Genomic DNA, 26,232 nt, shown 5'->3' with positions numbered 1-26,232 from the left:
TTCTCCTCCCCCTCATAAAAAATGCACATTCTTCAGCACAGCCAAGACTCCAACACCAGGAGAACATCTCTGGAACAGACTTCTCTGTTATCTTGGGACTACCAGCTCTCCCATTTCAGTCAGAGTTCTCCCTTGGCAGGCCTTAGGACCGAACAGTTTTTGTAACCCCCACACCAAGAGGTGCAATTACTCAGCACTATGAATTCAGATCACTCAGTTTTGCAAACATCTTGTTTCTCAGTGAATGTAAATTAAGTATGTGTGGAACAAGTTTTTATCTCTGGCAAGTGTATCTCTGCACTTCCATCTACTCACGAGCTAGCTTCCTCACCCATGGAACAAATACGGTTAGTATACCACCAGATGCCCTGCTATTTCCATGCTGGCCGTGAGAAAGGCACATGCTTAAAAATGAGCAATGCAGTGAGAGCAGGAAACTGTTCAACTCATCATACCGCCTTGCTCAACCTCTGTCCTCCTCTCCTGTTGTCCATGCACAGCAACTCTAGAAACAGCAGGTACACAACAGTCTGTGGCACTGTATATCTGCAGAGAGAGAGAAGGTGGGAAAGACAGAGCACATACACCAGCACAGAGAAGTAATTTGGCAGTTCCCGTCACAAATTTTGCTCTTTAGATCACCTTAGATCAAATTTTTACAGCCTACTCCCTGAATGAAGCTGCTTATTACATGTATTAGGAATTGATAAATACTTCAGAATTATAGCTGCTAATTAAACAAATGGATCATCTTCAGTTTCGCTCTTCACTTCTGCCAACATGAAGATAAACTGCCAAATCTCTCTAAAGGAAAGGGATATGGAAGCAAACATCACTAATGAGCCAAAATAACTTCTAAACTTCCGAAAACACTTAGTGCGTGATGTAGCTTACTCAACAAAACTTCAGGAAATACAAAATGGTTTGTAAAGGTATCATTTAAAAAATGATATTGCTGTCACCACTGAAGGACACGAGGAATCCCTAAGAGTTCTGGCATACCACATACTCAGTGGATCTATAGGTTCATGCAGGAAGGGAAAACAACAGTTTGTTCTATTTAGCTGTTCAGTTTTTGTCAATATGTCCCATGACCAACAAGTCCTTGAGATCTGTATAGTTAAGGTGAATGTTCCAAAAATGCTTACCTGTGGACAGCTCTGAACAGGAACCGAGGCCAATGCTGACTATGTACAAAATGCACAACCACAGTTTATCCCCAGCTGTGGGCAGTTAAAACAACTCATTACAAAGACTGCACAGTGAGAATCCAGAATGGATTTGAAGGTTTCATCCTTGTTCAAAGAACTCCAGAAGGAAACCAAAATAAAAGGACTTGTTGATTCAAATGTTTTTCAACTCTGGAATGCAGAATTGCTTGACCAGGTGCAGTCCCATTTTATGGCATGACAAAGAGGCTGTAGTCTGCAGACAGGCATCACCTTTGCTGAACTCATCTGTCTAATCTGATGGTTAGACTTGTTTGTGGGTTCTCCTCCCATACAATTTAATTTCCAGTTCCAACTACTCTCTTTTCTTTTCAAGAGCTGTGACCACAGTCAGAATTCAGCCACTCAGCCTCAGCCATTTTGCAGTATTTCACACAATGTGCAAGGCAAGATAAAGATGCCAGACACTATACAAACAGTAAAGGGCAGTAGTTGCAAGAACCAGGAAATATTAAGAAACTCCACTAAGGGAAAATTAACCAGAGAAAATGCAGGTAGCCTGAAGGGAGGAGGAATTATATTCCTTGTTCCTTGAAGAACATAGCTATTCTGGGAGGGAAAGGATGGAGAAGGTGTCGATCAAAGTTCATGATGTGAAGGCAAGATAAGCCACAAGAGATTTGTATGAACAAGAAAAGAGGTGGTTTTTTCCATTTTGTTTTATTTCAATGCTTTTACATGTATAAAATATACTTAAAATACTTTACATTAAAATTAGCAAATGGTTTGCTTCTAAAAAACACCATAATCTCTTTGTGAGCAAGTGCACACATACCTCTGATGCAGCTTTCTGACCTACAGCAAGCTGACTAAAGTGTTTGTGATGTAATACCCTCCATCAGATCAAACATGTTAGAGAGGAGTTTCCTTTCCTCAGTATCCATCCTGCTGATTCAGTTCAAAGTGAGAGATACAGCCTCTCACTCAAGCTCCAATGGCAACTAGTTTATAGGTACCTCCCCAGTCACAGTTTGGAGCCATGTAAGTAAACCAGCATCCAGCATTCAAATTAAATAAGAAACGTTACTCCTGGTGTCCAAATTGTCTCACTATCTTTTCACTCTCTTTTTTCAGTTCCTCAATGTGAGCATTTAGGCACTCCAGGACGTGCTGGGATCTCAGTTCTTCCTCTTCCAGGTATCTTGCAGCTATCGATCCAACTGAAGCTGTAGGCAGGGGGCACTAAAGGGAAACAAAGGGATATCAGGTATTTCATTCTGACTTTCAGTCAGAAACACTACTGATCTGCAAACCACGCAACTAAATATTGTTAGTTTATTTATTATGACACAAGCACTTGTGTCATTTCTATCTTATTGGGCAGACTAAGCACTCAGCTCTCATGCTTGTATCATAGATAAACATCCCTCCCAGGAGTCTCCAAACAACAGTGAAAGCCTACCAAGCCTTTGCCAAAACTGCAGGGAGTAAAATCAGTTCCTCAGCACACATAACTTTTCCATTCCAGTAGTTCCCCTCTCTAAAGCAGTAGGGGGCTAGAGCTGAACAGAAATAAGCTCTCCATGTGCCTATGTAACTGATGCACTTCACAGGTGGAACCCTGACCCCAGAGGTATCAATAGGAATTGACTGTTTACTTAGGGGAACTGAAGTTTCACTTCAATTACCAGCCACTCCACTTCAAGTAACAAGAGGCAATGACATGCATGTGTAATCATAGCATAACTCTAGAGAAGGTCACTACAAAATACCAAGGGTTTTGTCCTGGGTGTGTTAGTCCTGCCTCACACTTAAGGTCTACGTCTTGCTCCTTGTCTTCGTGAAAATCAGTGAGCAGTATCACCTCAGAATATGGGTTCCAGGGAAGGGAAAGAACTGCCAGACTGGACCAGCACTGGAGATATCTCTGCCTTCTTTTATATACCTCCTCTGCTTCCCTGAAATAATGAGTTCCTGCTACAATCTCACAGGGGAAGTACAGACCAAACTCCCATCACAGCTCACTGAATGCCACTTCAGTTCAGCTAGCAATGGTTGACTACCCCAGATTTTTTTCCTTTACAGTCAAGAACTATTCCTGCTACTCACATATCTTACCCACAAGCTCTTAACTTAGAAAAATAACATAACTAGGCTTAATTTACAAGTTGATGAAGAGAAGCTTCCTGCACAGGGACTGGCAGGTGAATTATACAGTTACTAAGTGGCTGCTTTCCATTACAGAAAACTTGCCTCAGTGTCTTGGCAAGAGAACGTAACTGGTTATTTCCAAATCCTGGAGTCTCGTGGTTTTCTGGTCTTGTATCAACAGCCAGGAAGAAAGGCAAGCAGAAAAAAAGGCTGCAGATAACAAGCAAATCTCTCCCATCCCACTATTGCCTACTGATAAGAATTCTCATCTGTTAATGTCAAAGGAACTGGTTTAAAGACACTGGAGCCTGACCATGAACATGGAGTCCCAGTCAACACCAGGAAAAATATTTGCATTTCCTTAGAAACCTTATTTCTACCTTTCGGAACAAAAAGCAGCACATTCTCTTCTACTAAACATTATGCCCTAGAGCTTCTCAGACCCTGAAGTGGAACTGTTTGCACTTCAGTTCCAATCCTGCAGTCTGAAGAGTTTCCATTTAGAATATTACAGTTCCCTAAGCTCCCAACATTTGTTTTCTGGACATGCCCACAAGCTACTTCAGTCTTGAAACAATCAAGACCTATTCTTGGTAGTAAACCTCGTCAAAATCTACAAACCTGATAAGGCTCCACAGGTAAGATAAGGCTTATCTGTGCATCAGCCTTAAGAGACTCTTCTCTGGGCTCCTCACAAAATAAAAACAGCCGTTGTCACTGCTAACAACACACAACCAGAGGAGAAAATAATCCGAAAACTGCTAGAGGCAACATGTCTGGAGCAAGGATCAGCACCCAGAATTCTCCCCTCCCTGAAGTACTACAGCCTTGTCTGACCCAGGGTATGACAATTATTCTCAGTGGCCCTCTTCCAATCCCCTCCCTGCTCAAGTCAGTCTACAGCCTGGTCATTGCAGTGGATACTGGGATATATGGTCTTAAACACCACAGGCAAGAAGTGATTAAGTCCAAATTTCCTGTATCTTGGGCAAGTGCTCCAGCAACTGATCTGAAGTAAAAGAACAGAGAAGGTGCCAACACTGTTCCCTACTAAAAAAGTATGATCAGCACCTGGGAAAAATAATAGCTTCCCCTCGTGCAGTGAAGAGCCGATTTCAGGCTTTCCTATCAGCTGGCATAAGTGGCTTTAAGTTCAGTATGATGACTACCGCAGTCCCATTCAGAGGGGTCCAACTCACCCCATGCATTACAGTGAAGGTAGATGTGCAGCACCAGCTTTCAGATTCACCCAGAAACTCTATGTTGAAATACTCAGCACTACATCCACTCTGAGCATCTACTACGGACCCAAGCCCAAACCTGAAGCAGAATTCTGACATGACAGAAGCAGTTCATGGTACAGTACAGCACCATTATGGAGAGAACCATGAGCTTCTGGTATTAGCTTATCAGTTAAACCAAACACAAAGCTGTTCCCCAGAGAGTTCTGAAGAATAAGCACATGGCTCCCATTGTTCAAGTATTAACCATCCAGCAGTGGTTTTTCCTCCCTGTTTAACGTTTAATGTACGCCTAAAGAATCATACACACCATGCAGCCAGACCATACATGCAAAAACCTGGCTCCTTTTGCCAAATGAGAACCTAGCTATAACCTTAGCTGTTGAATAGCAACCAGCTTCCATACAACTGCTTACCAAAGGCAGAGATTCTTTCTGATCATTTGAGATGGACTGCTTAGATGTTTCATCTGCCAAATTTTTGTTTCCATCCAGCACACAGAGCAAAGAATCTGTTCCCAGCAAGGTGCCCAAAGCAAGTGACTCCATGCAGTTCTTCCTGCTGGTCTGGGCAGGTAGCTCACCCCCCTCAGGGGTCACAGTTCCTGTTTCAGCTGCCCCCCATCTCTGGGGCTCCCCTTGATGATGCTGAGTAGTCCCATCAGGCTTGTGATGTATTCTCTCTGCTTGTTCATCATGTTTGTGCTGTGCTTCTCGAGTTGTCCTGGAAGGCAGGTTTGAACACATAACTGACACTTTGCCTCTCAGAAGCTGAACTTCAGCAAAAGCTTGTACAGAGGTAACAATTAACATACAGGTCACTAATAGCCCTGGCAATCCAAACCAGGTCTTGTTTCCATAGGACTTCCAGACGCATATCCAGTCTCTAGGAAATTCTCTCTTGCTCTTCTGCTATTGTAGATACCAAAAACTACAGTCTGCACATCCTAGTACTGCAAAAGAAAGGAGCACAGCCACCTGGGCCAAATCTAATCCCTTCACCGAAAAGAACACATACTGCTTCTCAACCAAAAGCAAAGGCAGTCAAAAGACAAGTCTACTACTAGCTGGCTTTCCAGAATGCAAACCAGCTGGGACTAAAAGCTATTGCCCTACTTAAAGCATAAAGGTAGATTCCACAACAGTCCTTTGTGTTCTCCCATACGTACTACGTGCAGGAGATAGATACTATACATAAAGCACATCATTAAAAACCCACACATCCCCACACCTTCTGTTCTCCTTCATAATAAGGAAGCAGCATCCTTGGGGTCATGCAACACCCACCTGTACTGCACATCCCTAGCCCCAGGCTCTCCGTCTTGCATCTGCTGAGCAGTGCCCTCAGGTTCATCCTGGCAGACTCGCCGAGTGAGCTCCAGTTTTGCTCTGGCCTCTGCTAGATCCTTCTGCAATTGCTGGTTCTCAGATTTTAATTTATTTAGTTCAACAGCATAGTCTTCACTGAGTGCTCTTAGAGAGACATCTTTTCCCTAATAGACAGAGAAGGGCTGAAGTCAAAACTTCTGATTTGCAAGACACCATAGTCAAACCCAGAGCAAAGGCCAGCAAGCAATTCCTTAAGACATATCCTCTAATCCCAATTTTGACTGGCAAAATTTTGAAGGCTTTCGTAAGAGCAAATTATACCTTATTGTGTCTGCATCCAGACAAGCTGTGCTGATCTGCCTAGGAAAGGAAGTCTCTCTCATCACAGGATGCTTTTGAAAACAGAAAAAGAGAGACGAATAATAATAGCTCAGATGTATCTGCCTCTGGCCTTGGGATAATGAGAAGGACTACATGACCTCAAGTTCACCTCCAGCTATATATTCTAGGATTCCCTCACTTTGGCTGAGATGCAAGCCTCTCAGCCAAAGGTGGAAACATTCAGGTGGCACCCCAGTAAACTGTCTCAGCAACTCTCCAGGTACCAGAGTAGCATGCTCTCCCAGATACTTCCTATGGGTGTGAAGAAACACATATCCCAGTGGCTTAGCTATTGATGAGAAGTAACCACTCTTAGTGGGAAACTACCTTCCATGTGATCTGCAAAGCTGTTTGCAAGAACACTTCTAGATCCCCTCACTCAAATTAGCAAAGGCCTACAGTAATAATTACAAAAGGCTGTGCCCACACCTCCCCACTTGGGATGACCCATAGCCCTTCAGAAACTTTCACTGGTAGAAGCGAATTTTTTTTTCTTTTTGAAACTCTGAAAAATTTGCTTCTCCCCATCTTCTCCTTACTAGGCCAGGTGGGTATCATTTCCATTGTTTCTACTCCTGTGACATTCCCACTTTCTTTTTGCCAATTCTATTAAATTTAGATGCTTAATTAATTCTCATCACTGCTGTATCTAAGGTCTTTCCAAATGCGCATTAGATGAACCTGGCCAAGATTGGTAGCTCCTGTGCCATGGGGCTGTGGGGCATTTTTTTGTTTGTTTTGTTTTTAAAACAGGTTTCTTCCTTTGCACTTTGCTATCAAGTTTTTGGTAAGTCAGGCAGGCAAAAGCCCACCAAGCATTTCAAGCAGAAAGTAATGTGCCTTAGGTCATTTCAGTCTCAAATCAGCCCTCCAGCTTTGTCTTTTCTCCATCTCACCAGCCACAAGCTTCTGTTCAACACTTTCCGAAGAACCTAGTACATTTGACAATCACCCCAAACTAATATAAAGAGCTGAGTATTTCCTTCCCACAGATCTGACAATAAAAGCTCTGATGATATATTCCCATTAGGTTTTCAGCTGTCTGAATCCAGTCCTTACCCCCTGTGAGGCATCCATTCTGGTTTATCTGAGACAGAACTTGCAAACCAGCTAGTTCTTCCTTCACACAGGCACTAAAATGAACCACCTTCAAGGTATTATTCCTGCCAAGACTGCACCTTTTCCATGCAGGCTCCCCTTCTCCCCTCTGGACAAGCTGCCCTCACTGGGCCTCAAGACTGCCACATCAGCAGGAGCCCACCACAGTACCCCTTCCCGGCGCATTGCCCCAGGCATCCAGCCCATATTCCCAGGCTGCAACCTGTCTGTGGAGTGCGAAGGACAGCCCTGCTGAGTGGCTCCTCACCAGGAGGGGAACATGCTCTCACCCCAGAAATTGCAAGGACCAGAGCAGTTACAGCTCGAAGACAAGTCAAAAGGACATCAGAGATTTAGCATCACAAGTTTGAGGTAAACTGGCATAAAATGGAAATGTAACAAAATGTACTAAAAACCATGGGCCAGACCCCATGGAGCAGAAACTGAGACGAGGGCTCCGTTTCTGCAGCTCTCCTCACTACTCTGTGACTGAACAAGATGCTTAGTATTTATAGGCCTTATTACATCACAAATTGCCGCTTTTGCTTTGGTTTTAAGTTCACTGAACACTACAAACTTTTTGAGAGCCCTGGGTAAAGACTATTATTGTTCCCAGGTAGGGGACACACAACGCTAGCCCCTTCCCATCTCTGTTCCCTAATGCATACCTCTAGCATACCACATTCTGTTTTTTCCAGCATCTCTGAGAGATGATGGTTTTCCAGCCTCAAGGTTTCCAGCTGGACCAGAATTACCTGAGGAGACAGAGGCAAACAACAAGCTCAGAAAAAAATAACACAACACATGCCCACAACACCCTACAGGCATTTTCCACCCTCAATTCAAGCATGAGTACAAAGCAAGGTTTGGGCCGTTAGTTCTGCAGGGACACTATAGAGAAGACAATACAAATAACCATGCACAGTTATTTACTTCAGTTTTCAAAGATATCATCATCCAGACCTAGTTAACATGAGTGATCTCAAAGAATTGTGTGGGACTGCCAGTTACAGGTTTGAGAAGCAGCAGCAAGACAGATTCACTGAACACCATAGATTAGAAGATTTCATCAGAAGGGTCTCAAAGTCTTTGTTCAAAGGCTGAAGAGAGAAGGAAACTATTAACATAGCTAAAAACTAGGGTGGTATTCCAAGCCTTCAGGTGTAAGAGTCTTCTGCCTTTTTTTACCCTGTGCTCCACCGCTTTCCTCTCCGCTCTTTCAATCTCTGTTCTCAGCCGTTGTTCTAGGTCTGATGTGGAGCCACTTGCAGATGCAATTGTGATGTCCCGCTGGTGTAACTCTTGTGTCAACCTGGAGATTTCCCTTTTCATCCCTTCTAGCTCACTGCTGTGAGTTTGTTCAGCTTGAGAGAGCTGCTCTTTCAGCTGGAGGAAGATATGCACCCATGAGCTTTTAAAAGATGTTTCAGCAAAAAAGCAAAAGTATTGCACACAGTAATGTGAAATCTAAGTATTGGAAAACAAAAAGCTCTATGTAACAAGCCCTCTGTGCATGCTTGTCCTTCCTGATTGAAAATCACCCCATCCCAATCCTTTTCCACACCATAAACTGCCAACTGGGACAAGACGTAAGTTATGCTGTGGAGTACTTGAGAAGACCCGTAATTGATCAAATCACAGTCTCTTTAGCTCACCATTCTACCTCTGTGGCCAACAACAGATACCCAAGAGTTTACCATCACTGGGCAAGCACAGTTAACACTTTCATAATATAACCTTGCAATTTGTCACTCTGCCTTCCTGAGGCAGAGATGGTATCTTTAAATAGCTCTAGCCAGACTTTTCTTCCACTAATTTGTCCTAAGTCTTCTGAATCAATATTAGCTTGTAGCAACTAAAGCTACCCATGGCAAACTTCCACAGGCTAGCTATGCACAGGGTATAAATATACGTCTGTTTTCGTAACTCCATTTGATGACAACTAGTCCTTGCATTATGAGAGAATAATCATTCCCTATTTACTTTCCACATGACAAGCATGATTTTATTTTTAGTATGTTCAATCTCATTTATCTCTTTTCCAGTTTGGTAAGTCCTATTCCATTCAGCTGTTCCTTGTACAAAGAACGCTCCATCCTTTCAGGCATCTTTTTCCATACCTTATCTTGTTTTATTCCATCGAGATGGCAGACCTGAATTGCATACAATATTCTGCTAGGCACAATGTATATTTATTCAGTGACATAACAGAACAACAACATAGCATAATTTCTTCCCTAGTATTCCATTGCATTAGCCATAAATATTAGCCACCCAAACCTCCAGGATTTTTCTGAGAATTACAAGCATTTTAGAAAATTGAACCAGATGATCTTCGCCTAGCCATGTAAATACAATACATATGGTGATTTATTTCCATGTCACCTCAATGCCTCCCAAGTATATAAAATAGAAACAACGATAATAAATCTCTCTTTCCTCCCCAGCAGTCTCTAGGAGATTCATTTATTGTGTGGCTGTTTAAATGAGTAACCAAGCACACATCTCTGCCAAGATCTGCACCTCTATACATTTTCACAGAAGTGAGGTTTTCCACTCAAGTCCAATAAGATTTCTACTCTAACCATGCACCAGTGAAAGCTCTCACACTAACTGATCTAGACCACTATTAGAAGTCAAGCCTTTTGGAGGGCTTGCCTCCCTTGGGTGCACAGAGCACTAGGGTGAGGTTCTTATGGCAGATGAGCTGCTCCATTTCTTCCAGACCCTGGTTCATGTCTAGGTATCAAGCCTGAAACAAACTCCCTTATTCGCATATGGACTAGAACACATTTGAAGCCCTGTCTCAAGTGTGACAGGACATATTACAGCAAAACCCATACCCTCCCTGTTCTCCATCCTGTTGGGAGCCTGCATTAGGCTTAAACTCAGGATTCCAAGCCTTAATTTCTTTGCATATTTGCCCCTCCAGCACTAATTCAAGTACCTCCACACTGTAAAGAAGTACTGCGTGATGTAGGGGCAGGCCTAACAGATGCTCACAAAGTAAACTGCACAGCCAGATTCAGAAACCTGCAAACCCATCCTCTCAACTCCTCTGTCAGACCTGCTCCTTACCTTCAGCCTATCACTGTCTCCACAACACTCCCAGCCTTTGATCCCATTTGGAGCTTTGCTAACTGTGCAGTGCAGTCTCTGCTGAGGCACAACACACACAGGAATGGCTGACTCCACAAGTGCCTTTCCCACTCTCCAGGAACAAAGTGACATTACCTTTTTAATCTCTGCCTTTGACACAGTATGGTGTTCTTCCATTGACTGCAGCTCTTTGATATTCTCATCCAGCTCTTCACTCAGCTGTACACACCTTGCATTTGAAGACACCAGGCTGAGTGCCAAATGTAAAACTACAGATTAGAATACCCCAAGGAGGAGGACATGGTCAGAGAAACTTTGTTCTTCCAAGCAATCTCCTGTGTCTGTCATAACAGAAACCAGACTCTTAACCTAAAAGTTCCTTACCAATCCTTTGGTTTTGTTTACCAAAATAATTTCAAACGAGATCAGGAAGCTGATCTAACAGATAATAGCTGGTTCTTGTTTCTTTACCATTCTAAGATTACAAACTTCCCATGCAAACATCAGTCTGAAAACCACAAACTCAAAGAGGAAGACTTGTTTATAATTCTTATTCCACAGTAAGGTCTAGATCTGGTTCTTACCAGCTGACTAACAAAGACTCAACCTATTACTAATGAAGGTGCTAAGCCTAAGCAAGCTAAAACACTGAGAACACCCACAGTGCATGGCGAAAAGCAGCCAACCAATTAGCAAAATAGCCTCACTATTAAACTGCAAAATGAACAGCATTTGATTTCTTCAGTCCTTTGATATTTAAAATAAGCCTACAAAAATCAGTAGGACTGGTTAACTTGATGAATATAATATATTAGGTATTATTTTATTATCCAAGTTTCATTGCATATCCAGGAGAAGCAAGCAGTTGGCTACCTGTTCTCAAGATGAGTCACTTCTGATTGTAAGTGCTGTGCCTTCTTCTGGGCAACATCCAGTTGCAGTAGTATATGCTCCAGCTCCAGCCCTGGAGAAGACAATTGTTTCTCTTGCAAGCGTTCCTCCAAGGCCCTAAACGGAAACATGAACTTTAATCTCAGCACAGAAGCGTCATGTCTGAGTTCACTAATACATGGAACATAACCACCATTTTCTTGGAATTCTCTGAAAAATACACAAAACCTAACACTACGTGACACCTGTGTGCATTGCGAATAAGCAAACACCCCAGCTGAATGACAGCCCCCTATTTGAATTCAGACTGATTAAAAAAGACTACATCCTATTTTGATGTTGGCCTCCCTGATCCAGACAGTCTCCCTGCCATTAGCAGACATCCACCCTGCAATAAATAGTGTGGCTGTTAGATAACATACAGCAAAACCTTTTGACACAGCCACCAGAACCCTCATAGCTTTTGCATGTTGCCAGTGCAGAAGGGGAAGGCCAAGATGATTTTGTTACATATGTAAGTTCTTTTACCAAGACCCTAATCTGACATCATTAAATCGGTGAGAACCTTCACCTACATTAATAAGCACAGTATCAAATCCTGAAAGGCTTCCAGCGCTTGACTGAAAATGCCTGGAGGAAAAAAAGCTGAAAAGCTCAAAAGCGCTGTGCTGCTTCCAGAAACCTAGCTGAGTAGAAAGCTGATTCCTTCCACACTCTTCACTGAGTTATCAGTTGATTTCAAAAGCAATGTAATTTGGCAAATGCTGCAAGGAAGCACAGCACTTGTGAGAAACTACAGTGTACCATTCTATATATCAACCAATACAGATCCAGCTGTGTGAAAATGCTTCTACCATCCTCAGTGGGAGAACCTGGAATACAGATCTGGATTCAAGAGCGTTAAGTACCAGGGAGGCACAGATGCTACCTGATGAGGAGTTCTTTTGTGCGAAGAGTTTCAGCCACCCTGGCCAGCTCTTTCTGTAACTGCTCCTGGTGCAGCTTGGAGCTGTCAATGAAATCTTCCTGAGACTGCAAGGTGGCTCTAAGTTCCATCTTCTCATCCTGTAGCACCTGCACAGGAGGGAGAAGGAATGACTGTTGCAAGATGGACCAAATCAGTTTGTTGTAAGGTGATGAGAGGTTGAACAGATTTTTAAGGAACCCTTGGAAATACTGCAGAGCACCACATGGGTACAAAGCCAGCTTTGAGGGCAATCAGGAACTTCTCAAAGGCTCTAGAAAGAGATGGGAGATCTGGGATGAAGCACCTTCCTGCTACTTCTCACGAGCACTGCTTTATATTCAGTTTCCTAACAGTTCCTCCACTGACCTCTAACATTTTCTTGGACTGCCTTAATTCTTCTTGAACTCTTTGCTGATCTTCCAGAATCATCCGATTGTTTTCAGTCAGGTCATCGACTCTCATGTTAAGCCTCTCTACCTCCAACTCGTTGGCACAGATAGCATCATTGGCCCTCTCCAGCTTGCTGGTTAAGTGCTGGATTTCCGATCGGCTAGCCAGCTCCACTGACTCCAGAATCTGCTTCCGATTGGCAAGCTGAGTCTGCTAAGAGCAACTGGTTTGCATTAAAGCTAAATTATAAAAAACAGTGTCTCAAAAGTACATTCAAAACAACTACTGATTTATTTATATAACAAGTCACATTCTCAAAATAAGCAACTCTACCTTTCAGGGAATTAGGGAAAGTATTGTTCCAGGGTTACACGACAGGTAAAACTTCTGAATGAGAAAAAAAAAAAAAAAAAAAAAACCAAAACAAAGAGGTGGCCCTCTGATTCCAAAAGAGGTTCAAAGAGAATCTGGGAAAAGATGATCTCAAATCACTCAAGTTGTCCAAGCATGAACTAAGAACAAAGCTGCCTACTATTTTTTGCTCGTTAACCTAAGGCTAGACCAGGAGAAACAGCAGCATGTAAGGAGGTTTGCAAATACCATACACAAACTAGAGATTACCCAATTGTTAATTCCATGCCAGGACAGAAAGCAGTTCTTGGTGCACAATGAAAAGAAATGACAACCACCAAACAGATCAAAAACTGAACTGGGTGTAACAGTCAATTATGTTTTGCTTTATGCAGTAAGTATCTGGTTCTAACAGTTTGCAAGAATGCTCACTTTGAATGTTTCATTGTTATAATGGCAGACAAAAAAAGTTATAAGGAACATATGACTAGCAAACAATATATGCTCTATTATTTATAGGCACAATACTTTATTTTATAGCCTTTCTTTCCACGTAGCTAGCCGGTGAAATTCAACAAGCCAGCTCTCATATGAGCTTCTAATAACATTCACTTATGTATTCTCTTTTTGTATGGTACCTTACCATTTTTAAAAGCTGAAACAAAATATTTGAGCAGTCCTTTAGTCCCAATTTCTAAGAGTAGCAATTCCTGCCAGCTTCAGAATCACTGCATGCCTTGATTTATTGCCTGACACATAATGGCTCATAACTGAGAAAACGATAGGAACTGTGCATTTGGAAGACTATGGTATAATTTTGATTACAGTCTTTTCATTATTTGAATAGTCATGACAGAAAAGGTAATCAGGAGTGGCAAGAGTTTGAAGTACAGCCTTTCTCCACCCAAGAAAGTGGAGTACCAGACTACCTGAATATTTATTTCTACATTAAGAAAACATTTAAGCTATCTCTTATTTCCAGCCACAGAACATACAGGACAGCACAGAATTCCAAGTTTCACCTGTTGACTTTAAAGGCTGCAGGTGTTACAGGAAGGTGCTCATCACTGGGTAAGATTGCCAGGCTTCCCTAAGCTGCACTGAAAGATATGAGGGGAAGCCAGCTGAAAGAAGAGAAAGGGGAAGTACTCCATGGTCACAGATCTCAGCTTGACCTTGTACCAGAAAAACAACCAAGCATACAAAATCCATAGAACCATCCAAGGCAAAAATTTAGCACTTTCATGCTGGGCTTTTCAAAGAAATTGAGGATTCAGGCAGCCTGTTCACAGTACCTATGCACCTAAGTCATCTACACCGCTTCGGAAAAATCTCCCCAAATTCCTGTTTTTCTCCTGCACAGTAAGAAGAGTTCCTCTGTGCTCCAGTATACCAGCCTGCACTCCAAGGACACATCTGTTCTCAGACAATTGAGCTATCAATGATACAAAGACAGCAGAGCAGCAAGACCTTCTGCTCAATGACTCTCTGCATTTGTACATCTACTAGTGTCAGCCTCTCACAAAGCCCCTGTCAGAGCCAGCTTCAATCCTGTCATCACAAGCCTCCTCCTCGCAGGAGCTTCCACTCAAGAGCAACTCAGGAGCCCATTAAGTGTAAAGCCCCCAGCAAGAGCTTCTTATCAGTGTCTGCTGTGATTGTGTCAGTGTGACTTCACAGCTGTGCTCTAGGTCAATTCATCTTGCTCTGCTGCAGCACCACTAACTCACTGAACAATTAGCTTTTCAGGAACAGCAGCCCCACTACTTGATGCCTTTAAGAGACATTACAAAAAAAAAAAAAAAAAAAAAAAAAAAAGGGTGGGGGGGCTGAAAACTGCTGTTACTTCAGTACTTTGCAGAAGTATCTGTCGTAGGGGAAGACTATTTTCCAACATCATCCTCTGAGCTGGACCTACAAGGTACATATTTAGCTACTGGCAGGTACACAGCTTTGAACTAGACAACATGATGTAACAGCTATTTTAAAGTGTCATATGCTGTGGTCTCTGTCTCCTAGGGAAAGCTTCATCCTACTGTCTTCTTTACTAATTGGAGGGGTGGAGGGGTGGCAGGGAGAGCTGCATGCGGTTTATCTAACCTCTGTCAACAGACTCCAGATCTTTTTTCCGTACAGCACTTATACAAGTAAACCTTATTCCACTGGGACATTAAAAGTCATTTCAATGGCAACCTAAACTGGATTCAAGCCTGAGAGATTTCATTAGTCACTCCCTCTTCCGCCCTCCCTCCCTCCATTCCCACCTGCTGCCACAAACAAAACAAAAACTTTCAGCACATACTAATTGTACCTGAATGAGCTCAGACTGCTCAGCCAAAGCCTTCCTCTGTGCTTCCAGCGATGCCACCTGCTGCTGGTAAAGCAAGCGCTGCTTCTCCCAGTCAAGTGATTTTTGACGAAACTCCTGCAAGGACAGCAGGGGTAGCTTGGAGCAGTATGTCCATGCAGTTGACAAGAAGGCCCCCTTCTAGTTCATATCCATGTTAGCTTTTTCTCTCCACCATATCTTTATGCACCTTTCCCCACAGCAGGAAACCATTAGCCAGTTATTTGATGCACCAACTCAGCAGTATAAAACCCCTCACATACTGTGCTTGCTGTATTTCTTTCCCTCCCGAGTTAAAACGTCAGTGTCAATTATTGCTGTTTACAAATGGTAAGTGCTAACAGATTCATGGCTAGTTTCATGGATTTGCTGTCAGAGGTTTAACAATTCAGACTAGCAAAGCATGCTATTGAAATCACTAAGATGGCAAGTATGAACTACAGATTTTTAATGCTAATCTCTGCTCCAGAAATTGGACACTGCATCAGTCAGATGTGTTTGTTAGCCACATCTTCAGGGTACGGTAAAAGAAAATTGAGTGCAGTTGAGCTCAGCATAGCAGAAAGATTAAAAGATGAGACAGGGTTGAGAAGTTTGACATGTAGCTCCCTCCTCCTCAAAAGAAGTGTGATGATAACCTCACCACACTGGAATTCATTCCATTCACATAATTAATTACCCTTCCAGAACCTTCTTCCTTTTATTTAGTTTAAGAATGTCTTGGTTTCGGCTGGGATAGAGTTAATTTTCTTCCTAGCAGCAGGCATAGTACTGTGTTTTGGATTTAGTAGGAGAAGAATGTTGATAACATGCTGATGTTTTTAGTTGTTGCTAAGTACTGCTTATGCTAGTCAAGGACTTTTCAGCTTCCCATGCTCTGCCAGGCGCACAAGAAACTGGGAGGGGGCACAGCCAGAATAGTTGATCCAAACTGACCAAAGCGCTATTCCATACCATATGACGTCATGCTCAGTATAGAAACTGGGAGGGGTTGGCTGGAGAGCAGCGATCACTGCTCGGGAACTGTCTGGGTATCAGTCAGCGGGTGGTGAGCAATTGCATTGTGCATCACTTGCTTTGTATATTATTATTACTATTATTATAATATTATTATTATTATTATTTTACTTTATTTCAATTATTAAACTGTTCTTATCTCAGCCCAGGAGTGTTTCTCACTCTTACTCCTCCGATTCTCTCCCCCATCCCATCGGGGTAGGGGGAGTGAGCGAGCAGCTGCGTGGTGCTTAGTTGCTGGCTGGGGCTAAACCACGACAAGAATAAGAATGGCAGCACAGTTTATCCTGTGTACTCAGGGGTCCCAATGCAGGAAAATGCCTTTATTACAATGGCAGTTGAAAAGACCTACACCTAGAGAGTAGATGGAGAGCATTTTTTAAGCAGGATTCATAGTCCACTTCCTTGCTGACTATTCAGTCACCAGTGAAGCCCAGAAAATCAGTTAATACATACAAATTCTGGTTAGCACTTGCTTTTTCACTACATACCTCCAACTTCCTGGTCAGTCGGCTCATTTCGAACTGGTCCTCCCCTTGTCTCTTGTTAGCTTCTCCTCTAGCTTCTCTCAGTTGTTTCTTCTGCAGCTTCTCATAGCTCCTCCTCAGCCTGGACAACTGCAAGGAATACAGTGAATGAGACAACTTTGTCCAAGGCCCCAAGGCAAGAATTAAACAGCACTTTGAAAGAAGGCACACAAAATGGCTTCACACAAACAATTCCCCTAATTAAGGCCACACAGCTTGCAAGTGAAAACTACTATTTGTACAATGAGCCTATTATACCAACAGAATTGCAAAATACACAGAGTTGTGCAAGAGTAACAAGATGCCACTAAAGTCACGACATCAGCAGCTGTAATTAGACCTCTGTCTTACCACTATTAAAACACGACTAAAATATTGATTAAGATGGAGGTTCACATGTAGCTGTTCATGCAGCAAGAGCATGGTACCCCTCTCTCTCTACAGGTGGCTCCCAGCCACAGTAATAGCAGGCAGGACCTCATACAGAGGAGCACATCACACCACACACAGGGTGGGGGGTAGTTCTACACAAAGGTACAGTTTCTTAAGTGATTAAAATACACTTGTGAAGCTCAGGTGGGAACTGGAACTCTTCTGCTTAGAGAGAGAAGAAAGATTTGAGAATTGCCATTATACATAATATCAACACTACTTCATCTGTCATTTTCTGCTTAGATACACTATGTATTTCACAATCAGTCGAGAACGCCAACAGAAAATATCACTCCTACGCCTACTGCTAGAATGCTAAAGCTGTATAGAAGCAGGAATGAGGAAAAAACTCTTGACATTTAAATGACCCTCTGTGCAAATAATCACTTGTATCTTGCACGGAATTTTCCATCTGATGAGCTCCCCGCAACTCAGCTATTAAATAAAAAGTTTCCAAACAGCCACATGAATTTGAGAAGTCATCATTCCCTTTTTACTGATGGAGAAAGCTAAGCCCATGGATGAAAAGAAGGACTATGAGAAGAAAAAACATCTGAATCAAGACCTCATGCACTCGTCACAAAAGGTTCCCCAGAGCCCTAAGTCAGCAAAGTACTTAGGCATGTTCAATGGGAATGGACAGACGTACAGGCTTAGAGTTAATATACAAACCTCTTTTGCCAAACACATGAGATTACAGGTTTATTCTTTCAACAGTCTCAGTGAGTTAGACACTGCACCTGTAATTTTACTGGTAATGGCAGGAAACCAAGACAGAAAGAATTTCCCCAAACAGTGCTAAGAACAGAATACTGAGGAATATTGGAGCTTAATGTCATCTACATTAATACTGTGTGGGTAAAATACCAACACATTGCAATTTTGGCCACAACACACACACTGTATTTTAGCCTTACCAATTTAGGCAGATGTGCCAATGCACCTCAGCTTTGCTTTGCAGCTTATCCACAATTCCAGTGGCAACATCTAGTGAATGAAGACTGTTAGTCATACTGAATAGTAAAGTGTTTTAAATGAGGACAGATGCCTTCTGTTGTCAAAGCAGAGACTACCAAATTAATTTAACTTATGGCTTACAGTGAGCATGAACTAGGGCCAACCCTCCAGAGAAAACAGGTCAATGCTCTACTCGCTGTTCATGCCATTTAACTCACTGCTACTGACAAGCAAGTGGAGACAGGCAAAGAGTTAAGGCATAAACATGGAATGCTGTTATACCACCTGCAGGACATTCCACATGTACCACCTTGCGGTGAATAAGAAGCTTTTTGAGATGAAAGCTCTGAAATTATTTTAAAAAATTATTTTCTAAGTATACTTATTTTTTATTATGTGTATTAAGACTAATATGCCTTGAGAGAACAAAATCCTCACCAACAAAGTCAGAGTCAATGGAGGAAAAAAGAAGATGAGACTACATACCATTCTCATCTCTTGATCTCATACGATCAAGGCCAGTTACGCCACCACCCTTTTTTAATTTCACGAAATGCTGAAGGAGCAAACTGCTGCTGCCTGTACCCGTGGCAACTTCAGAACAAACACTGTGGTGACTAGGATGGGCAAACACAGGACATTTTTGCAGTAAACTTATGCAGATGTCTAACATATGATAACTGCACCAATACATTTACTACACATTTCTACTCTAACAGTTTTCTGTTCATCACCAAGTTCCTCCAAAGTGCAAAAAAATAGGCCTAATGAAGCATAAAAATATTACTCTGTCTATGCTCAATGCTCTTTTTTGTAAGAACATGAACAATAAAATAATGGGAAGTTTTAAAACCATGGCATTTAAACAAAAGCAATGATGCAAAGTATTTCACGTATCAGATCATAGATCAGCTGGGAACCAAAAACCAATCTTCTCTTTTTGCAACTCACCTCCTCTTGAAATTTCTTCAGCTGTTGCTCATATTCTCTAACCATGTCTTGTTTAGCTTTTTCCAGGTCTTCTACCTGGTGACGCAACATGTCAACCTGAACGAAGAGTTAAAAAGCAAGTAAATAAAACAATAGAAGTGGACTTTATTGTCAGTAGGTACTGGGATTAGTTTTCATTTCATAAATACACATTGTAGTAGGAGTGGTAAAAGATTATTAAAAGATCCTACTTCTGTTAACAACTGCACGTTTCAATGGGGTCACTCACTATGAATCAGATTAAGTCTATACCTAAATCTTTGGTAAGCTGGGGCCAGAACTGTTTCTGTTCTGGCCTATTTTGAGCCAGTTTCTGGCTTTCATTTTTTGGGATGAAACTGACATTTTGGCTTGTGTCAAAAGGCTATTTTTATCTGGCACTTTCAATCAAGTTCTTCATAAACATGCATTATGATTTCAACCTATCTACCAAAGGAAAGACATCCATGTCATTATCTCACCATGCTCAGGTGAAGCAGAGATTCCAAATACATGGAGATGAGGGGAACAAAGAAAGAAATGGGGCTTTGAAACTCATGGCAAAGACTTCCCTTACATTAATTCAAATACTCCCGAGACGCATTTTTGTCCTTTTTTTTCCCTCCCCCATCTTTTTCCCATCCACAACCCAAAATGGCCACCTTTCTAACTGTAGGTCCAAAGGACAGCAAGCCAACAAATTAAAATTAAAATAAATCATCCAGAAAATCCATATGAGTAAACCAAAAGCATGAATAACCTCCAGTAGTGGCTTTAACCATAGTTTACAGTTCAGTTTTGAAATCAATGTTTGCTTTTGGTGGTAAGAAATATTTCAAAAGTGTCTTGAGAAAACACAATTGATAATGACAATACTAGCCTATATGATAAAAATGACAGTTCTTGCAAATGAAAATCCATGGCATGGCTCCAGATTTAATAACTCTGCAACAAAGACATTAACTCCAAAACCTGCCATGCAGACCAGTAGAAGCACCTGACCGTATTAACAAGAAACTAGACTTCTGAACCCACCGTTGCTACAGCCTGTCACATTTCTCTTTATTTTACTAGATTCCACACCAAATTACTAAAAGTTACAGCAGTACTTGGGTAATTCTGAGGATGCAATAGCTGTAGTATAGTTGTACAGACACCCAAAAAACCCAACTGCTTGTGCAGTTATCAGCTGGCTTTCGACCCAAGAAGTCAAAGCAACTTCCTCAGAGAGCTGCCAAAACGTGATTTGTAGCAAAGAGTCTGCTGAAAGATAGGACACAGCAGCTATAAATATAAGGACAAATTTTAAACACTTTCAGAAAAAGTCAGTGGCTAGATCTTAAGATATAGCCACCCAGACTCCTGCTGGTTTCCTCTGATCCAAGAAAAGATACATCAATTAATTTGCACAAGAGAAAGTTTATGTTCCACATCCTATGCAAAAACTTCACTTACTGATACTTCTCCACCAATACATAGATAGATTTGGTGCACTTACCCCCAGGCCTTTAATTAAAGGCTACAAAACCTGAGCTGCATAAAAAAGCCCTTGGAGAATCTCCCAGCAATATCTTGGTGCAGTTTACACCACTAAATGTTCTTTTTACCAATGACTACACATTGCTGGGCTGTTGATTGCTGTTGTATCCAGATTCAGCACCTCTGGGTTCTCTGTAAAAACTCTGACAATTCAGTCAGTGGACTTCCACCAACCCTTAGGGAGTTGATCACTTGATTTTGATTGAATAGTGAATGAGACACCTTATTCTAACAGGCTCCTTTGTAAATTGTCTTCCTGATTTCCAATTATGAAAGGCTCCTGTTTTGCTTAGCACAGCTATTTGCTAAAGTCAACCCCTTGTTTTGGCTTAGCATTTAAACATTTAAAAAAAAAAAAAAATCAAAACTGATGAAACAATACCCGAAACACATATCCATGCAAAGTCAAACTCTGAAATTCAGGTTCAGTCTTTATATTGTATTTGTAACATGTAAAACACACAGGTCGACACTGATCAGGAAACTATGAACCTGAGGCGGTACCTCTTTGTATCTTTCCTGCAGAGCAGCCCTGGCAGAGGAAAGTTCCTGCTCTCGAATACTCAGGCAAGCTTCCAAAGCCTGTGTCTGTCCTTCCCATTCAGATTTCTTGTGAGCCACCATAATGTCAATCTGCTTCATCAGCTCCTGCAGCTCAGCCTCACAGGAAGTCAAGAACCCACCACTAGAAGGGGAAAAGCCTGAAGTTACAAAGCAGGTACCTCCCAACACAGGTCCAGTGTCCCATACCAACAAAGTCAGCACAACAAACTGACTTGCACCAAGGGACCAACTCCGCGCATGCAGTGCTTTGAACCCTATGCAAATCAGCTTGCAGAGAAATATACTTAATACTCATGTGTTCACCCCATTCCCTAATGCAATATCTCACAAGTGGTATACTCGCACCACTGGGCAGAAACCTAAATTTGGCAATGACCAATGAAGAATACTTGTGAAATCCCAGTGAGAACAAATGACATACAACTTTAAATGTAGGGGGTTTGTATTCTATTCAGAGAACCATTACAAGCACCTATAAACACGCATCCCTTTGTCTCTGTACTATGCGTTATCTAAGTAAACCAGAGCATGTTTTACCCATATTTTGTATTTGCCTTAATTGCTCTCTAGGCAGAGGCAAGTTTCAGTCACCAGAGAAATCCTACAGCCAAGCTATCAGCTCCTGAAAACAGAAGTTTATCACAAATGCAGACAAACCCCTAAGTAGAGGGAGTCGGATGACAACATGATAATGAATAATAAAACATTCGTAATCCATTTGGGAGAGCATGCTCCCTAGCGATGCTGCAATTTCTAATTTGGTGCAGTAATTATTGAAGCCAATTCAACTAACTCCTCTAAAACTTCACAAGCTGCTAAGCCAGGGACAATATTAAGGCTTGCAAGATACAGCCCTAGAGGGTAGTGAACTCTGTGATGATCTTTACCCCTTTAATTTGCCTGTCAAACAGGAAGCACTGAAAAGAAATGGAAATCAATAGGTTAAGGGATTGAAATTTCTCTGTTCCCCCAGAGCATATGCACACTTCACAACTTGGCAGTTTTTCTATAGGGAAAGACATACTTCTTAAAGGAGCCAAAATCAGTTAAATTTGAAGTTCACCCTGTCCTGCGAGTTAACCAAAAATTAGCAGCTATTATGCAGAGCAAGAACATTTCCTTCACAGCATCTGCTAATATAAAGCTAAGTCTAAACTTGACTTCTGCAACCAGTTATCTGTAGAAAATATGGTATCAGTAAACTTGAGTCACATTTTCAAAGATGACTATGAAAATGGCATCAGTGACTTTTGCTTCATGCTCAAGATATAAAACAATTTTTTTTCCATTATTGGCACTACAGTCTCTCTCTGGGATCCAAAAGTCTAGATACTTTCACCTGAGACAGAGCATTAAGGATTCTTCAGAGATGAATGGGACTCTGCAGTTTCAACATGAGCAGGAAATAATCAGATGTTTTCAATAAAAATGGATAATGAAGTCATGTCTCATTAACCTTGCAAGGCTGTTACAAAAAAAATACTTATTCACACCTTTAATTATTACTGCTCCTGATGTTAGAAGGCAAGAAGCATTTACAAGAACAACAACAACAAAAAGAAAAAGAGGTAAGGTTTTCAGGAAGATGTAAAATTAAAACTCTAACAATTAAGACAACAGTATCTGACAAGGGATTATGGCAAAACCAGCTCACCCAGTGAGTTTGCTTCTGCACCTGCTGAAGGCCACTGCACACTGTATTTGTCCACCAGTGTGCGCTAGCAGACAAACTCCAAAGCCCTTTAGGCAACGGAAGCTCTGTCTGATACCAGAGGATTTGATTCTGAATAAGATGGAAGGTTAGTACTTAAACTATTTTGAATAACTGATGTACACTGTTGCATACATACCTCCCCTGCCCATTTCTCTGCATTCCTTCCAGCAAAGCCTCCATCACCAAATACTGGTGGCTTTAGCAGCTAGGAAAGTACACAAAAGCAGCGGTGACCCATGGCAATGCATGAACAAGGCTACTTCTCCATCCAACTGCAGAACAAGCAGAAGTCCATAGAGGAAAGAAGTTAAAAAAAAAGTACAATTAGCACACAATTGCAGGTGAGGAAAACAGTGGTCACCTTCATGAACTTAAAAGCCAAATTTCTACCAAATAAAGGAAAATAGATTTTTTTACAAAAAAAAAAAGACCCAATGCAGCCATTCAGCACTATAAACTTTGTGGTGATATAATCATGTGATCTAATGACTGGAATACCTCAAACAGCAGCAGTGAAAGAGAATCTGCACTTCAGCAAATGGACAAATTCAGCACACTGGGACTGGCAGATCCCCCGTCTCCTGGGTGCACCAAACTGCACAGGATCAGCAACACGCAGGGATTTCCAATGAGCCAGCCCAAGATCCACCTCTGACAGGGGCATTTGTCACTTCAGAGAAAAAACATACGCACCTTGTAGCAAGTAGCAGTAAGACTCTATCCATAAATTAGGTCTCTCCCAGGTCTCTATTACAGACTAGGTTAAACACATTACACAATTTATGATCACATTCAGGACACATTGCTAGTTCATATGGTTGTGAGAATTTTCTTTTAAGATCGCACTAACGCCTTAAAAATTCCTCTGGTGCCTTAAGCTATGAAAATAAGTTGCATAGGTTTACAGTAGCAGTACACTGTCTTAGTTAAAAATTACATCCTTTAAGTCATGAACACATGTATGTATGCATACACATAGAAGTTTCATGTATTTGTGAAGCAAGCAAGGTTTACATTAAAGGCAAAAATGGGGAATAAAAAAAAAGTTACCATGGAACCACACCCAGAAAGCTAGAATTTATTTCAGTAGCTCCTCCATGAAACTGTGGCGCTTTGACAGAAAAATGGTTAAAATGGTTAAATTCATCCTGAGGATACAAAGCTACAATTCAGTTTCACTCTGTGGAGGTATTCACGCAATCTTCTGTTTCCAAAACATTTACACACTTTCTCAAGTATTTAGAGATGGATCGTGGCATCTTTCCTCAAACATTAATATGGCATTATTAAGCAATCAGCAAAAGGGGGAGCAGGTCACAGAAAGTGAGACTTTCAGAAACGCAGACTCAGCTTTGCTCTCTTTCATCAGAGCTTCTATCCTGCTCCTACTGCATTTCAAAATACCATCCAGAGATCAAAGCCTGTCCCTGGGAGTTCGGCTGTATTTTAAACCACACACAAACAGAAAATACATATTTCACCAAGGGAAAAAAAAATTCCTATTCCTATTCTGATAGTGTTTTGTCTCTCTCTGGTCCTGTCTGTGCTTAACAAAATTCAATCAGTATGCAGAACATCTTTGTTGTACTGCTGATGGCAGAAGCTGCTGAGCAGAGCAGATGAGCAGATCCCCAGAGCTGCAGACAGCACTCCCAGAGAGTTCTCCAGGTGGCAACAGCGGACATTAGCCAGTAGCAGCTCTTCTGCTTCATTCTAATCACACCTACACAGAATTGATTTTCAGCGGGTAGCAGAGAGATTTCACTGACCACCACACAGAATGTCTGCTAAAATTCAGAAAGAAAATCCAGAGAGCAATCCAGGCATCCTTCCATGAGAGGTGGGGATCAGTTCAACACTGAAAGCTATAGTGCCATGAGGAGCCAGACAGCATCTACTCTTGCTTCTGTTAGGCTTTAAGCAGGGCCTCCCAAGGTAAGAGGCCTGGATCTGCCAGCTTTGCATAGTTGCCAGCTTACCCAGGTTTGGGGGAAGACCCTTAAAATCAGACACCTCTAGCCAGTTTTACACTACATCAGGTTTCCTGACTTAATATTATATTTTGACCTCTCAAGCTTGCAAGTCGCAATGCGCAAGTTACAGGCAACCAAGTGAAGACCCACACAGACACCACAAGAGCAAACAAGCTCTTTCTCTGCCATTAAATACAGCTGAAGCAATGAGAGCTGGCCTGCCAGTTCTGAAATTGAAGCAAAAGGAAGTATTTGTAAAAAAAGAGACAAACCATTTTAAAATCAACAAGGTTTAGCATCCCGACTCAAGAAAGAATTGTAGCAGTAGAGTCATGTGGAGCACATTTACAATAAGCAGGATGACTTAAGAATACTGCCCGTGAGAAAAGACTAGGATTATTTTGCATTTAAAAAACACAGTAGCATGCAATTTTAAAGTGTTGCTGGAAGTAGGCTCACAACGAACAGAAAAGCACGACCCAGCAAGACTTCCCAAAAGTACCAATAAACACGTGCTCAACCTGCCAGCCGCTGGAAATGCCACCTCCGGCGGCTCCAAGGCCAGGCCGGAGCCCGCCGGGAACCTCCCCGAGGCAGCCGGTGCTTCGCTGGGGCCAGAAGTGACCTGGAACAGCGTCCCCTCGCAGTGCGCACCGTAAAGCCGCCCGGCCGCTCCAGAACAGCCCTCCGGAAGCCGCACCCTCCTCCTCCTGTGTTTTAATTCCTCCCGAACGGGAGCCTCAACGCTGAACGACCACTTACGAACGACCGCACACCCCACGAAGGGGAGCGTTTCGGCCCGCAGGCCGAGGGCTGCCGGGGGCCCTTCCAGCCCCGCTCCCCGGGGAGAAGCCCAGGGCCGAGCTACGCTCCGGGCTCCCCGCGCCGCCCCGGTCCGGCCGCTGCATACAGGTCGGACCCCGCCGCGGTGGGCGACGGGCGGCGGCCGTTACTGGCAGCGGGCGGCGACCGTTACTGACGGCGGGCGGCGCCCACCTGGCAGGAGGCGAGCAGTGGGCCGGGCAGGGCCGGGCCGGGCCGGGCCGGGCCGGGCCGGGCCGGGCTGGGCCGGGCTCGGCTCGGCTCGGCTCCCTTCCCCCCCTCCCCCTCCCCCTCCCCGCACACAC

At 42.6% G+C, this 26,232-nt stretch overlaps 1 protein-coding gene across 7 annotated transcripts; it reads right to left on the bottom strand.

The window, feature by feature from the left end:
• Positions 1-1,948: 1,948 nt before the first annotated feature.
• Positions 1,949-24,622, bottom strand: CEP63 (centrosomal protein 63). 7 transcript variants are annotated; one of them, XM_075716306.1, is made up of 14 exons: positions 23,269-24,622; positions 21,359-21,539; positions 19,298-19,393; positions 16,922-17,047; positions 15,369-15,491; positions 12,692-12,925; positions 12,287-12,432; positions 11,341-11,475; positions 10,603-10,717; positions 8,557-8,754; positions 8,037-8,123; positions 5,848-6,053; positions 4,978-5,284; positions 1,949-2,411 (listed from the first exon to the last, which is right to left on the bottom strand). In XM_075716306.1, the coding sequence occupies exons 1-14, from the start codon at positions 23,310-23,312 to the stop codon at positions 2,253-2,255; spliced, it is 2,157 nt and encodes a 718-aa protein (XP_075572421.1). In that variant the 5' UTR covers positions 23,313-24,622; the 3' UTR covers positions 1,949-2,252. The 7 variants fall into 7 exon arrangements, with proteins under 7 accessions (XP_075572421.1, XP_075572422.1, XP_075572423.1 ...); XM_075716307.1 differs by having other exon boundaries at positions 12,692-12,928; positions 15,378-15,491; XM_075716308.1 differs by having other exon boundaries at positions 15,378-15,491.
• Positions 24,623-26,232: the final 1,610 nt, after the last annotated feature.

This window comes from Pelecanus crispus, chromosome 9 (assembly GCF_030463565.1).
Source record: "Pelecanus crispus isolate bPelCri1 chromosome 9, bPelCri1.pri, whole genome shotgun sequence".
Lineage (NCBI taxonomy): Eukaryota > Metazoa > Chordata > Aves > Pelecaniformes > Pelecanidae > Pelecanus > Pelecanus crispus.
The sequence above is the reverse complement of the archived record's forward strand: the minus strand, read 5'-3'. Positions and strand labels throughout refer to the sequence as shown.